The 14571-nt window shown below is 49.2% G+C and overlaps 1 protein-coding gene across 4 annotated transcripts in view; it reads left to right on the forward strand.

The window, feature by feature from the left end:
• Positions 1 to 14571, forward strand: part of HECTD4 (HECT domain E3 ubiquitin protein ligase 4) — a 189221-nt gene that overhangs the window by 152638 nt on the left and 22012 nt on the right. For all 4 annotated transcript variants that reach the window (XM_049619914.1, XM_049619915.1, XM_049619916.1 and 1 more), the window contains 8 exons: positions 1049 to 1186; positions 2658 to 2794; positions 5352 to 5512; positions 8328 to 8509; positions 9656 to 9861; positions 10167 to 10297; positions 10838 to 11043; positions 12828 to 13007. In XM_049619914.1, coding sequence (XP_049475871.1) covers positions 1049 to 1186; positions 2658 to 2794; positions 5352 to 5512; positions 8328 to 8509; positions 9656 to 9861; positions 10167 to 10297; positions 10838 to 11043; positions 12828 to 13007 — 1341 coding nt within the window. The remainder of the gene's footprint in view (positions 1 to 1048; positions 1187 to 2657; positions 2795 to 5351; positions 5513 to 8327; positions 8510 to 9655; positions 9862 to 10166; positions 10298 to 10837; positions 11044 to 12827; positions 13008 to 14571) is intronic.

The raw sequence follows: 14571 nt of genomic DNA on the forward strand, positions 1-14571 counted from the left end.
AGGAAGGTTAGTGAAACGACCCCCGCACCGAGCGTGATTGAGCTCGGCATTCTCCCCGTGTTCCCGGACTCCTGCTTAGTAGATAGCAGAGGATTTCTTTTCTTCTCTCCCCCTTCCCTTTGGAAAATGTTGCCAAGATTATTTTTCCACAGTCTTCCAGTATCAGGCCACATTTCTGGCTTCTTCTGACAATTCTTTCTCAGCATCCTTCTCTAATTGCAGCCTCCTCAACTGTGCTCAGAAAATTGCTGTGCCTTTTCCCTACATCAAGGCTGGCAAATAAAGGAGTAGGAGGCGAGTGTGATGGAAATAAGCCTTGTGCGAAGGCAGATGTGTCCACACCCGTGTCTGTACCCACACTTCCTGAGTCGCGTGCGAGCTACGGCGGCAACAGCAGACGGAGACACTGTACCCGCCTCTCTGTGCTCCCCGCGGTGCCATCTCACCAGGGCTTTGGAGACTTGTGGGCTGGGTGTATTAATTAATAGTGGCTGTTTGTGCTGAACATAATGATGTGTTCTCCCTCTGGGAAGGAAGAGCAGGGCGACCTCCGGTACTGAGTAGAAGCTGATGTAACTCTTCCGTAAGCAACACGTGTTTGCTGTAGTAAAAATCACACACAGTACAAAAATGAATAAAGTAAGAAAGAAACCTTTTCCTCACTTCCTTCTTACTGTCCGTTTGTCCTGTACTTAGTTCTTAGGTCATCGTGCAGCCATGCCCTTTGTGTCCGATCACTTTTAACCGCTCTGTATTGATAAATGATCTTGTTATTCCTACTTTGGGATTTCCCAGCAGTGCAGCAGGAGGTGTTCTTGTATCTTTACACACTCGTGCTTGTGTTTCTGTGGGAGAGATTTGAGAGGTTCCTACAGGCAGGGCAGTGAGTGTTTTAAACTTGCTAGACCCTGCACAGTCACCTTCCTCAAAAGGCTGTGTACCCCCACAGACGGCGTTGGGGAGATTCTCTCGGTATCAGTCAGTGTCATGGTTGATCTGAAGACCGGGTCCTCTTTGGAGAGTTTCCAGTGTGGTTAATATTTTTTAGGCATGGTGGACATTGCCCGGCAGACGGTCGAATTCCTGTACGAGGAGAATGGTGGCATCCCAAGAGACCTGTATCTTCCCACCATCGAAGACATTAAAGACGAAGCAAACAAGTTCACGATTGATAAAGTTCGAAAAGGTTTTGCTTTCCCTCTTACTTCATCTATGAAACTTATGAAACTGTGTGTGGAATGAGAAGTTGGGTTTTCACTCGGCCTCAGCTGGCCTCCTGTACATGTCCCAAACTCACCGGCATGTGCAGTCAGATGGCACACTTATGCAGAGGGGGATATGGGGCGTGGGTGGAGGGTTCCAGGTAGGCCTGGTTAGATCATGGCTGCTGAGCTAATTAACCAGGAATGTGTGGTTGCCCCTGTGCTTTTTAGAATTTTAACAGAATGTGTTTGTTCCTTTGATTAAACATCTGTTGCAGATTTTGAGGAAATGAAAATCCAGAAAAGCACAGACAAAAATTGAAACCACTCATTATTAGCCCTTCATAAAAATATCAGAGTATCAGGGACAGGGGCAGAAGTGTATATTTGCTTTTCTTTCTTTCTCTTTTTTAGGTATAATTCACATACCATAAAGCTCACCCTTCTACAGTACTCAGTTTTTAATATACTCACAAAGTTGTAAAACCACCAAACCATTACCTCTAATCCCACAACATTTTCATCCTCCAGAAAGAAGTCCTGTCCTCCACCATTTCCCACATCTCCTTCCCCTGAGCCCCATTAATTTACTTTCTGTCTCTCTAGATTTACCTCTTCTGGACATTTCCTATAAATGGAGTCCTACAGCATGTGGTCTTTTGTATCTGGCCTCTTTCATATAGCACAGTTGTTCAAGATTCATCCATGTTGTAGCATGTGTTAGTACTTTATTCCTTTTTATGGCAAAATGATATTCCATTGTATGGATAATACCCCATTTTTTTAAATCGTTCATCAAATGTTGGACACCTGGGTTGTTTCTAACTTTTGGCTTTTATGAGTAATGAATGCTACTGTGAACCTTGGTGTTCAGGTTTTTTGTTTTTTTGGTTTTTGGTTTTTTTTCCAGACCTGTGTTTTCATTTTCCTTGGGTACATATGTGGGAGTGGGATTGCTGGGTCATAGAATAAGTTGAACTTTTTGAGGACCTTCTGGATGGTTTTCCAAAGTGATTGCAGCATTTTACATTCCCACCAGAAATGTATAAGGGTTCCAATCTCTTCACATCTTGCCAACACTTACTATTGTCAGTTTTTTTTTTTTTTTAAATTACAGCCATCCTAGTGGATGTGGAGTGGTACCTCATTGTGGCTCTGACTTCTGTTTCCCTAATTCTAATGGAAAATCTTTCCATGCGTATCTTTCACTTTTCCTTAGAAAAGTTTATTCAAATCCTTTGCCGATTTTTTGGTCGGCTTCTTTGCTTTTTATTATGAGAGCTCTTACAGCATTTAGTTGTGTAATTTTTCAGACCGAGCTTTGTACCTTTCTTAGTTGCAACTAAACCGAGGTATTGTTGGATGCTGTAGCGCTGTCTTAGGCCCTAAAATACAGGATCCCAAGATGACAACGTTATTTGCTCCTGAAGAAACTTCTTCCTCTGCCTTCCTCAGGTCTCACGGTGGTGACCCGCTCTCCAGACAGCAACAACGTAGCCAGCAGTACTGTGGGAACCGCTCTGCCCAAGTTCGCCATCCGAGGGATGCTGAAAACCTTTGGGCTTCATGGAGTCGTGTTAGATGTTGATTCAGTGAGTAAAACAGCCTTTCGAATACACGGAGACTTTCGCGTCCAGACTCCAGGTGCCTGAAAAAGCGGTCACGTAGATGGATTACTCCCCAACTAGGGATGAAGAAAGCAGGCCGAGTGCTCACACCGGCAGTTTGCCCGAGGTTTTCTCGAGGGCCCGGATCCGGGGATCAGAGCTGATAGATGATAAGCTCTTAACACTCAGCACTGTCAGCACCTTCAGACCACACTGCCTCCGCCATTATTTTCCGTCAGCCGTGTTCAGACCGTCCCTACATTGTACCTGCCCAAGTTCCAAGGGAAAACTCTCCCGTTGTCCTTGATGAATGGGTGATCTGTCATTGTCGTGACTGTTACAGACACAAGTCAAAGAAATAGTTTTATGATTCTGATCACGTCATCTCACTGGTCCTCTCAGCCTCAGCTTCCCGATACATAACATGGATCTATTAAATCCATGGGGCGGGGGTGGGGGGACGCGGGTGGGGAAGAAGGAACAGAAGATGCATGAGGGCAAAGCCAAAGCTTTCTTTGGAAAACGAGGTCCTGTGTGAAAGCGATGACCCTGTTTCTGAGGTTGCATGCACGTGCTGACACTGGAGAAGTTTCCCATGCAAGAAAACTGATGAATGCCGGTAGTTTAAGCCTAAGAGGCTGTGAAAAAAAAAAAAAAAAAAAAAAAAGGATCTGTCTTTATGAACATAAACTAGAATCTATCTAGATAGAGATACACATACAGACACTGGTAATGTTAGGTACCACTAATGCTTTGAAATGGAAAATTTTACATCTTTTACTGACTCCATTGTACTTCAACTTAATTTTGAATCATTAAATTTTTAAGAGAGGCTATCTGACTGGTGGTTTACTAGGGTGAACTTCAGAAATCTCCAGGGGTGCCTGGGTGGCTCAGGCAGTTAAGCATCTGACTTTGGCTCAGGTCATGATTTCATGGCTCAGGAGTTGGAGCCCCGCATCAGACTCTGTGCTGACAGCTCAGAGCCTGGAGCCTGCTTTGGATTCTGTGTCTCCCTTTCTCTCTGCCCCTTCCCTGCTCACACTGGCTCTCTCCCTCTCTGCCCCTCTCCTGCCTGTGCTCGCTCTCTCTCGCTCTCTCTCGCTCTCTCTCGCTCTCTCTCGCTCTCTCTCGCTCTCTCTCGCTCTCTCTCGCTCTCTCTCGCTCTCTCTCGCTCTCTCTCTCTCTCTCTCAAAGATAAACGTTTAAAAAAGGTAGGAAATTCCACTGGTGATACTGTTAATGTCCCACTGCCTTCTGATACACATTTCTGATCCTAGTTATCAGAAGGTACATAACTGACACTGGCTTTTAGCAACTGGAAATGTGTACAAGTAAAAATTTAGAAAAATAGAAATTTCCTTAAAATAATAATTGTTATGGGGGCGCCTGGGTGGCTCAGTCGGTTGAGCGTCTGACTTCGGCTCAGGTCATGATCTCACAGTGCGTGAGTTCAAGCCCCATGTCCGGCTCTGTGCTGACAGCTCAGAGCCTGGAGCCTGCTTTGGATTCTGGGTCTCCCTCTCTCTCTGCCCCTCCCCTGCTCACACTCTGTCTCTCTCTGTCTCTCAATAATAAATAAGCATTAAAAAATTTTTTTAAATAAAAAAAATAATTATTATTTCTCCAGTAGTTTCTTTTTGTTTCAGTAATCCTAAATAAAAATGTTTGTATTTGAATCCAAAATGTATATGCGTGAGTTAGCTCTTTTATTGCAGGAAAATAAAAAGTAATCAGATTCCCTGCTTTTGCAAAATCACTAACCTAAGAACAATGAACGTAAAATAATATGTACTGAATTATTACTGAACTATAGCACTGTTGTGTTTGAATCTCTATCTCCTGGGGCGCCTGGCTGCCTCAGTTGGTGGAGCTGTAGCTCTTCATCTTGGGGTTGTAAGTTCGAGCCCCACATTGGGTATAGAGATTACTTAAAAAGTAAAAGCTAAAGGGGTGCTGGGGCGGCTCAGTCAGTTAAGGGTCCGAGTCTTGATTTCGGTTTAGGTCATGATCTCATGGTTTGTGGGTTCGCGTCCCACATTGGGCTCTGCACTGATAATGTGAAGCCTTCTTGGAATTCTCTTTCAAAATAAATAAACTAAAAAAAAAAAAAATGATCTAAATTCATTTCTAACTCATGAATACATTCCAGTTAAAATTTTAAAACTGGTATGAAAAACCTAAACACACTATCAGTCAGTACTAACCATATATCTTTGAATTTCTAGGCTCAATTTTTTTTCAATGTTTATTTTATTGAGAGAGACAGAGTGCAAGCAGGAGAGGGGCAGAGAGAGAGGGAGACACAAAATCCCAAGCAGGCTCCAGGCTCTGAGCTGTCAGCACAGAGCCCGACGCAGGGCTCGAACTCACAAACCGCAAGATCACGACCTGAGCCGAAGTTGGACGCTTAACCGGCCAAGCCACCCAGGCACCCCCAAACTTTGGTTTTATATATAATACACGTACGTGTATTTTAAAACTTGGAGGGGAAAGGTCAGTGTCCAAAGAGTCCAATAGACATTTCCTTTAACTATTGTAGGTAAACGAATTGGTGCAGGTAGAAACTTACCTCCGAAGTGAAGGTGTGCTGGTCCGGTACTGGTATCCCATTGACATGCTGGAAAGGCCCCCGGCGGGCTACCGAAGGACCGCCACCAACGGGCTGGTCACGCTGGACAATACCAACCTTCAAATTCACAGGTAAAACTGAGCCCTTCTTTCCAGGGGATCACAGAAATTCGCTTACTGTGTTTTACCACATGTACCATTCATTCATTGTTGACAAGGTTTCCTTCAAAGCTGAGAGAGGGAAGCTATAAAATAACGGCAAAAGTGCAGGAGTTGGGAAGAAACGTGGGATCCCGTGTCACCCAGCCTGTGCCACGGGCACTTGAGGGGCGGGCGGAGATGGCGAGCGTGTGGGAAAGCTGTAAAGAGTAAGGCCAGTCCAGACACCGTGCGAACCGCCAGCTTATTTCTCGGTGTTCGTTCCTGAGTGCCTGCTTTGTGCCTCACACCGGGCAGAGATCTCCAAGGAAACATGTGCCCGCGCTGTGTGGGTTAAAACCCAAAGACCATTCGTCTCTCTCCTCTAGTTCAGACCTTCCGTGCCTGTCCACCTCCCTTGGAGGAGAATTCGCTACTAACCTGCCTCACGAACCCCTCCGGGGCCTCAGAGCCTCCGCTCTCCGCGTACTTTGCGTCAGCGCTGCTGGCCTTCCCGTGCCTCCTACACACCCGCTTGCGTCCTCGGCAGCGCCTCGTGTCTGCTTTTCACTTGGCCTGGGGTGCTTTGCGCAGAACTTTGCACGGCTGTCTCATTCTTGTCATTCAGATCTCAGTACGTCCCCCTTGCCGAGAGAGTTCGCTTTACCATCTAAAGCAAGCGCGGAGCCACGTGTCGTCATAGCACCGCCTTTCACTTCTCTTCCAGGACCTGAGGTTTTTGCTTGTTTTTAAAATTCATTTCCTGGGTTGTCTCCTCCTCCTAGAACGTGGGGTTCTTAACAGCAGAGACTGATTCTTTGCTAGAGCCCCCGGTGCCGAATGTGGGCCCTGGCTCACGTTGTAAACTCAAAATATCTATTGAAAAGGAGCCCAAAACATATGCTTGAGTATCAGTATGATGCTATTAAAAGCTTTTAAAGCTTTATTTAATCAGTTGTATTTTTAGCAAATGTCTCTGATAGATGTAATTAAGATGTAAGTTAATGACCTTTGACTAGCAGCTGAGTGAAAAGGCACAGTGCTTTGTAGAGTTGCAGGCAGGCTACAGATGTAGGATGTTTATTCTCAGTATTACGGCTGTGATCTTGGTATTGGGGGAAATAAGAACCATGCTGTATGGGTTCGTTCGATCAGTAAAGTGACTGAAGGGGGCGCCTGAGTGGCTCAGTGGGTTAAGCTTCCGACTTTGGCTCAGGTCACGATCTCACAGTTCATGGGTTCGAGCTCCACATCAGGCTCTGTGCTGACAGCTCCAAGCCTGGAGCCCGCTTCGGGTTCTGTGTCTCCCTCTCTCTCTCTCTGCCCCCCTTCCCCCGCTCATGCTCTGTCTCTGTCTCTGTCTCTCTCTCTCTCAGAAATAAATAAATGTTAAAAAATAAAGTGACTGGCTTTCTGGTCCCAGCATGGATTGTCATCACAGGTATGCTGTGTGAAGTACTCGCGTGGGTTTGAGGGAGAGAACTTAGAAAACCAGCGGTAGAGGACTCAGCGGTGGCTTCAGAGACGTTAACCGTCTGCAGGGTCAAAGCAGGGGCCGCCGGGCCGACCCAGAAAAATCTCATTCCGACTGCAGCCTCTGAAATCTGAGGAGAAAGCTGTTGGGGAGTCAGTAAGGACTTGGAGCTTGCTTGCTCAGACCGCCTCTGTTTTGCTGCCCTGACCCTTCTGAGGGGTGCGAGTACATACCCTCCTTGCAAGGAGGGTGGAAACGGGCGGAAGTGGTCGGTGGCAAACTCTGGCACGAATTGATTACAGACTGGTGGGGATGAGAAAGAAACCACCCAGATGCCACATCTTGGCTGCTTCTTGTTTATCTTCGTAGCCGTGCAAACTCATCAGGTATTACGTGGCTTCATTAATTGCCGTTGTGCCCAAATCGGAGTTAGGACAGACCAGTGTTAAATTTAGTTCAGCTCAGCAGGCGACACAGAATGAGCCCTGATGCCTCCAAGTGGGTTTTAAACCGACACTTCCTGGGGCGCCTGGGTGGCGCAGTCGGTTAAGCGTCCGACTTCAGCCAGGTCACGATCTCGCGGTCCGTGAGTTCGAGCCCCGCGTCGGGCTCTGGGCTGATGGCTCGGAGCCTGGAGCCTGTTTCCGATTCTGTGTCTCCCTCTCTCTCTGCCCCTCCCCTGTTCATGCTCTGTCTCTCTCTGTCCCAAAAATAAATTAAAAACGTTGAAAAAAAAAAAATTTTAAAGTATACGAGGCAGTGGTATTTAGTATAGAGACAGAGGTGTGCGGCCACCGCCGCCATCGATCTTAGAATCTTCTCATAACCCTAGGAAGGAGGCCTGTACACATGCTCTCCTCTAGCTCAGCTCTGTTCCTTTTCAGTGGATTTGCTTGATTCTGGACAATCTGTAGAAACGGAATCACATAATACGCAGCCGTTTGTGTCTGCCCTTTTTTCTTCTTGGCAGAACGTCTTCAAGGTTCATCCACGTCGAAGCACGGAGTAGTGCATCCCACTTACTGCTGAGCAGTATTCCACTGTGTGGACTTACCATCCCTCACCTGATGGACAGTGGGGTTGTTTCCACGTTTTGGCTGCTAAGAATAATGCTGATGTGGACATAAGTTTCTGTGGGGACCTATATCTTCATTGCCTTTTCTGCGGTGATTTCTGAGTAGAGAAAATCCAAACGTACTTTAACGTGGCTTTTTATTTAAGACCCCAGGGACTGACCTGGCCTACAGAACACAGGGCCAGAGGAGAGGCCTGTGGCCCAGCGCGTGCAGGGGCCGGGGCACCGGCACTCAGCGCCTCTCCCTGCTTCCCCCACAGAGAGCTGCTCCGGTGCGAGGCCGCACTGGCCAGGCTGTACTGCCGCATGGCCCTGCTCAACATCTTCGCCCCCAAGCTGCCACACTTGTTCACCCGCCTCTTCCACATCCCTGCCATCCGGGACATCACGCTGGAGCATCTGCAGCTGCTGTCCAATCAGCTCCTGGCCCCTCCCCTCCCAGGTGAGCCTCGGCTTTGCGGCCGCCACTGGCGCAGTCAGCCCAGGGGGGGAAACAGCCCCGAGGGTGAGCCCGGCCCCAGGCAGGAGCCGTGGTGGTGAGGTACTCGCCCGCCTCGTGGCACGGTGCCTTCGGACTCGTGGAGGTAAGCGGCCCTGGAGAGTCCCGGTGACCTTGGCAGTGTTTTCTCACTCTGAAAAGTGCAAGTGTGCTACATGACGTATTGAGTCCTTGCTATATTAAGCATTCATAGAGCTTCCCAAACAAACTGTGGATCAAGGAAAATTTAGCATTATTTAGGAAATCCCGTCACTGCACCATTGCCGTAGACGTTCTCTCTGGCATTATTCAAAAAGGAAAATGCTCCTGTTACCGAGCTCCTGCACGGCACACCCGAGTGGTTTGTTGGGACTTCGGGTGGAGCCATTTTGACGGGCCAGGTTGTGTGTATCTGCTGGCCTTAGGGCCCTTGGCCAGTCCCGATGCTGTGTGTTGGCTCCCCCGGTGAACGCTAAGCGATGGATCCGCTTAGCCCAGTCCAAGACCGAGGAGCCCCTGCGTCTGTCCCGGCACCTCAGCCTCCACCTGCTCCCCTCGACCTCCCGGCATCTGAGATAGGAGCAAGGCGTGAGAGGGCGGATGGCACCCGAGGCCTGATGGCACCTCCCAGCTGTGGGGTCCCCTGGCCTACCCCAAGAATTCAGAGGCTCCGAAACATACCCAGAAAGCTTTAAAATGTACGCGGAAGAAGCTCTGCCCTAATGGCCTAACGCGCGCCTTACAGACTCCCTTAGCGGCTCCTCGGGGCCTCCAGGACGGGCCAGGGCACGCCAGTAGGTCAGGCTGTGGGAACCCCTGCATCGAAGCTGCTCTACTTGTGTTTAATAGACTTGGGTCTCCACTTAAGATTTTATTTTAGGAATCGGTTTTGTTGCTTAAAAGAAAGCAAAAACACAGACCACTGATGTGAAATCCCCCGCCAGCCCGCCGGCCTGCGGGATCTGACCGGCAACATCTTAGCCGAGGTGCCGGGTCCGAGCCGTCCCGGCCTGGCTATCTGGACGGGTTGCTGGTCGGTTCCCAGGCTCTCCCGGGGAGCCATGGGCCGCTGCGGTTCTGGTGCACTTAGGTCTTCTTTCCTGGCCCCAGATGGCACCATCAGCTCCAGCTCCATCCTCCTGGCACAGTCCCTGCAGCACTGCGTGCGCTCCCAGAACTGCTCGGCCACAGACCTCTTCTACCAGGGCAGCTCCCACATAGTGAGAGAGTGGCTCGGCGTGGCCATCACCCGGACCCTGCACCAGGGCGAGGAGAGCCTGTTGGAGCTGACGAAACAGCTCTGCTCTTTCCTGCAGGTACCGGTCTGACACTCAACTCTCCCTGAACCGGGGTTGTCACCTTTCATTGGAAGGCTTATGGGTTTGCTTGAGAATGACCCTCTCGCTTCCCCAACGGCCCCCGCCTTCCGAACCAGTCTCCTTTTCCTTGAGGCTTTCCCGCCTGGTCCCATCTGCATTGGCCTTTGCCCCAGGTGGCTTTCTGGTCCTCCTGAGCCTGTGACCACACATGCGTTGTTGGCCCTGCCCCTTGCCTGGGAGTTGGGAGGTGAAATGCTCCCCTGTGGGTACCCTGTGCCTTTCCTGATTAAATGTCTCTGCAGACAGCCCCGGAGCAGTTCCCCTCCGAAGAGTTCCCCATCTCAGAGTCCAAAGTCAACATGGACGTTAACTTCCCCGGGGCGGCTTTCGTCGTGGTGTCGTGCAAAGAAAGTCAGTCTGGATTCCGCAAAGAGTAAGTTGCCCCTTCTCCGGGAGAGGTGACGGGAGAGAAGAGAAAAATGGATTCTGGTGAAATGGACAGAAGAAAAACTCAGATTGCTTTTATTGTTTAATGCATACTATATTTGAAAATAATCTATAGTTCTTTCCATATTTCTGTGTTTTGGAAATTAGTCTTTATAAAGAACGACTTTCTAAAATATGGTGGGAATGGGGGCACCCGGGTGGCTCAGTCGGTTAAGCATCCGACTTTGGCTCAGGTCATGACCTCACGGTTTGTGGATTTGAGCCCCACGTCGGGCCCTGTGTTGACAGCTCGGAGCCCGGAGCCTTCTTCAGATTGTGTCTCCCTCTCTCTGCCCCTCCCCCACTCACACCTCTGTCTCTCTTTCTCTCAAAAATAAATAAACATTAAAAAAAAAATTTTAATGGTGGGAATGACTCACAAATGCCCGATCCCGACCCTCCTTCTGGGGCCGAGTCCGCTCCCCATCCCTGGCGTGTACGCCCAGACCCCGCTGACTCTCCTCCCTTCCTCTCCTCCACTCCTCAGCTCCTCCCTGTACAAGGCGCCATGGGCACGGGTGCTCGTCTACGGGCTTGGCCACAAAGTCAAGCGGAACGGCCAGCTAAACCTGATCGAGGCCGTGTGTTATCCGAGGGATGCATCTCCGGCCAACACCGGCCTCACGCCGCCGCCTACCGCCAACCAGTACCCCTCTGTGATCCTGTCCACGGACAAGGTCCACATCAAACTGGGTAGGTCTCTGAATTAGCTCTTGGTGATCAGAACAGCTTGAGGTTACTCTCTGCTGTCTTTCTCTTTGAAGATAGAAAGGATTTTGTACCTTGCTGTGTTCCAGTGCCCAGTCCGTAAAGAGCAGAAGTGCTTGGGATAGTGTATTTTAGGGACAGGAGGTGAAGGGAGCGCCCTTCCTGCCCAGGGAGGACCTGCACCTGCTGCCTGGACTTCAGTGGACAGTTCCTTTCTTATCGCCAGTGGGTGCTCTTTAGAGTGACGGGAACAGAGCAGCCTTGTGATTTAGCTACAATACTCCCAGCTGCCTTTCTCAGGTTCTCCGTGAAACCAAATTCTCTCCGGTGCGAGTGGCTCCCCTGGGGTTCAGGCCACAGTGAGCGTCTGCTCCCCGCCCCCCAGTCTAAGCGGTGAACCGCCTGGTGGGAGGCCTAGTTGGTGTTGTCCCCCCAGCATTCTTTGCTAAGCCTGCATGGTTTTAGGTTGAGGTGAGGCTAAACCTGTGCCCTGGGGCCAGCTGACTGTCCGGAGCAGACACGCAGAGGAAAGGACAACCTGGTCACAGACTTCCACCTCACTTCCTCATCACATTTGATAAGAAAAGACGGACGTGTGTGTGTTAGACACGATAAAATGTATTAGAGGGGTGCCCAGCTGGCTCAGTTGATTGAGCATCCAACTGTTGATTTTGGCTCAGGTTATGATACCAGGGTCGTGGGATCGGGCCTCACATCAGGCTCTGTGCTGAGAGTGGAGTCTGCTGAAGATTCTCTCTCTCTCCTCCCTCCCCTGCTCACACTCACTCTCTCTCTCTCTCTCTCAAAAAAAAAAAAAGGCAGGGGGTTGGGGCGGGGCCTTCGGCTTTTCCACAGCCCCTGTCCTTGTGTTGCTATGGAATGAAACAAAAGGAGACTACCTAAGTGATTTGGTTATTGCTAAACAACTTTATGATCTCATTTTATTAGAACCGATTTTTTCATAGCGTTTTGCCTATACTAACTGTTTTTTAAACTTTATAATTATAAAACAGAAGTTCTCTGTCTTCTCATTCCCCAGTGATCACTATACAAGCATTCACCGCTAAGTGCAGGCCAGTCACTGTGGTTCCTTCTGAACTTGTCCAGAGATCTCCAGGCCCCTGGCGCCCTGACTTCTGTCTGGTCAGGACTTGTAGCGGGCCTTGGGGTACGGTGAAGGATACAAGGGGGGATCAGACCTCAGGGCCTTTTTCCTCTCACTGTTGCGTCTCGGGCCAGATTCAGGCCACGGCAGTGACATAGGGTAATAAGAGAATATCAAAGCCCAAGGCCCTGGTAGTGCTAGTCTGGGGCACCCCTAGCTGGTCCGCTCTGTAACTTATATAAGCTTAATGGTCTCACAGGATTGCAGCCACACCAAACGGCTGATTATTTCTTTACCAAGATGGGAATGTTCCAATGAAGCACCTTTAGAGTCTGACTTAGTATTTCCATGCTGGGTCGTTCGGCTGGTGGGTATCTAACCAGCTGGGGAGTGTCTCCTTCCCTGTTCTCGTTGCTGCCCTTTGTCCCGTTGTTGTACCAACAAATGGACTCCTCGGAGGGATGGCCTCTGGCTCCTCCTGCACCTGCAGCTGACGGTCTGGAATGGGGGGGGGGGGTGGTTACGTTTCTTTTCCCCTCCAACAGATGAGCAGGTGGGCTTTCCGGCCCTGTTCTTCCATGCACACCTGGTGGGTCCTTTTCTTAGGTTTATTTTGGCTTCAGTGCTGCCAATTATGAGCCTTTCTCCTTGGCCCCTCTTCCAGGGGTGTCTCCACCGCCCGGAGCCGTGCTGGTATTGCATTCTTTGCCTCTGGAGTTCCCTCTGGCCATGGCCTTCGCGGAGCAGCTGCTGTCCTGGAGATTAGAGGATAGCGAAGGGAGATCCGAAGATGAGCCCGACACCATCCCAACATCTGTCCTCCTACAAGTGGTGGAGCTGCTGGGTAAGGCCTCCCTCCCCCCCCCCCCCCCAGGATCGGGCCTGGGCGAGCTGGCTCAGTGCCAAAGGGAGGGGCTTGCACGCTGGTGGCCTCTTGTCAGGTTGCAGTCATTGGAAGAGGGCTTGCAGAGTGGACAGTAGGGTATAACCTAGTCTTCTAAACACGTGACGTGCGGGGTGTTTTCATTATTTTGAGGGGCAGCAACTAACCATGAAAATAAGATTAATTTTACCATACTTCACTGTAAAACCCAAATATGGGCCATTTTTGTAACTTTGGAGGTAAAAGGTGGTATGGAAGTGAATGACATTGCAAGATCAAACATCATGACTTCCTAGTTGCAGAAAGGTTGAAAAGGGGTTGCGTTTTGGGGCGCCTGGGTGGCTCAGTTAAGCATTCGACTTCGGCTCAGGTCATGATCTCACGGTCCATGAGTTTGAGCCCCGCATCAGGGGCTCTGTGCTAATAGCTCGGAGCCTGGAGTCTGCTTCGGATTCTGTGTGTGTCTCTCTCTCTGCCTCTCCCCTGCCTGTGCTCTGTGTGTGTCTGTCTCTCTCAAAAATAAATAAACATGAAAAAACGTTTTTTTAAAGGGGGGGTTGCATTTTGGCAAAACTCATAGAATGGTAAATTTTAGAGTTTTACATTTTACCATGTGTAAATTTACCTCAAATTCTAAATAAATATTGAACTTCATTCATGATATGGCTGCTTAAGTGTTCAGGGATAAAACAGACTGATGTTTGCAACTTAATTTGAAATAATCAAATCCTAAGATAAGTTTCTGGATGAATAGATAGGTAGAAACGTACATAAGAGCAAATTTAGCAAAATGGTAATGGGAGTACCCAGGTGGTGGGCGTACGGGCATTCACTGTGTAAGTAGTTCAGCCGCCCATGTATTTGAAATTTTTTTATCATAAAATGTTGGACGGGAAATGATACTGCAGACTTAAATGCTCTCAGGGGTCAGACAGATGACGTAAATGGGGGAAATAGAAGGAAAGTGGGCCCGGGCACCTCATGTTGCATCAGACAATCACTGAGCCCTGCCACTCATTGCTGCATTATTTCAAAAACCGGTAATGCAGACATTGATGTGAATTTTCCAGTTTTTATATGTTGGCAATGAAATCAAATTCTTTAAAATACACTGGGTGAGGGATCAGGGAAGGTGAGTGGGGAACCACTGTAGGAAGGAAATGTCTGTGACCAGCCTCCACTCACCGGCCATTTGCAGTCTTGGCGGAGAAGAATTCTCTCCAACACTGTCCTCTTATATAAATGGCAAACAAGCAGAGGAAGGACAACAGAAGGACGTCACATGAGCATCTGAGGGTGACCTTTGTTCTCTTGAATGGCTTCATGAGTGCCCACATGGCATGACAACCCTGAGTTCATTTCCAATTAAAGTTACGAAATGGATGCCTGGGTGGCTCAGTCGGTTAAGGGTCCAACTCCTGATTTTGGCTCAGGTCATAATCTCACAGTTCATGAGTTCAAGCCCCGCGTTGGGCTCTGCGCTCACGGCGCAGAGCCTGCTTGGGATTCTTTTCTCTCCCTCTCT

This window comes from Panthera uncia (assembly GCF_023721935.1).
Source record: "Panthera uncia isolate 11264 chromosome D3 unlocalized genomic scaffold, Puncia_PCG_1.0 HiC_scaffold_8, whole genome shotgun sequence".
In the NCBI taxonomy this organism is placed as follows: Eukaryota; Metazoa; Chordata; class Mammalia; order Carnivora; family Felidae; genus Panthera; species Panthera uncia.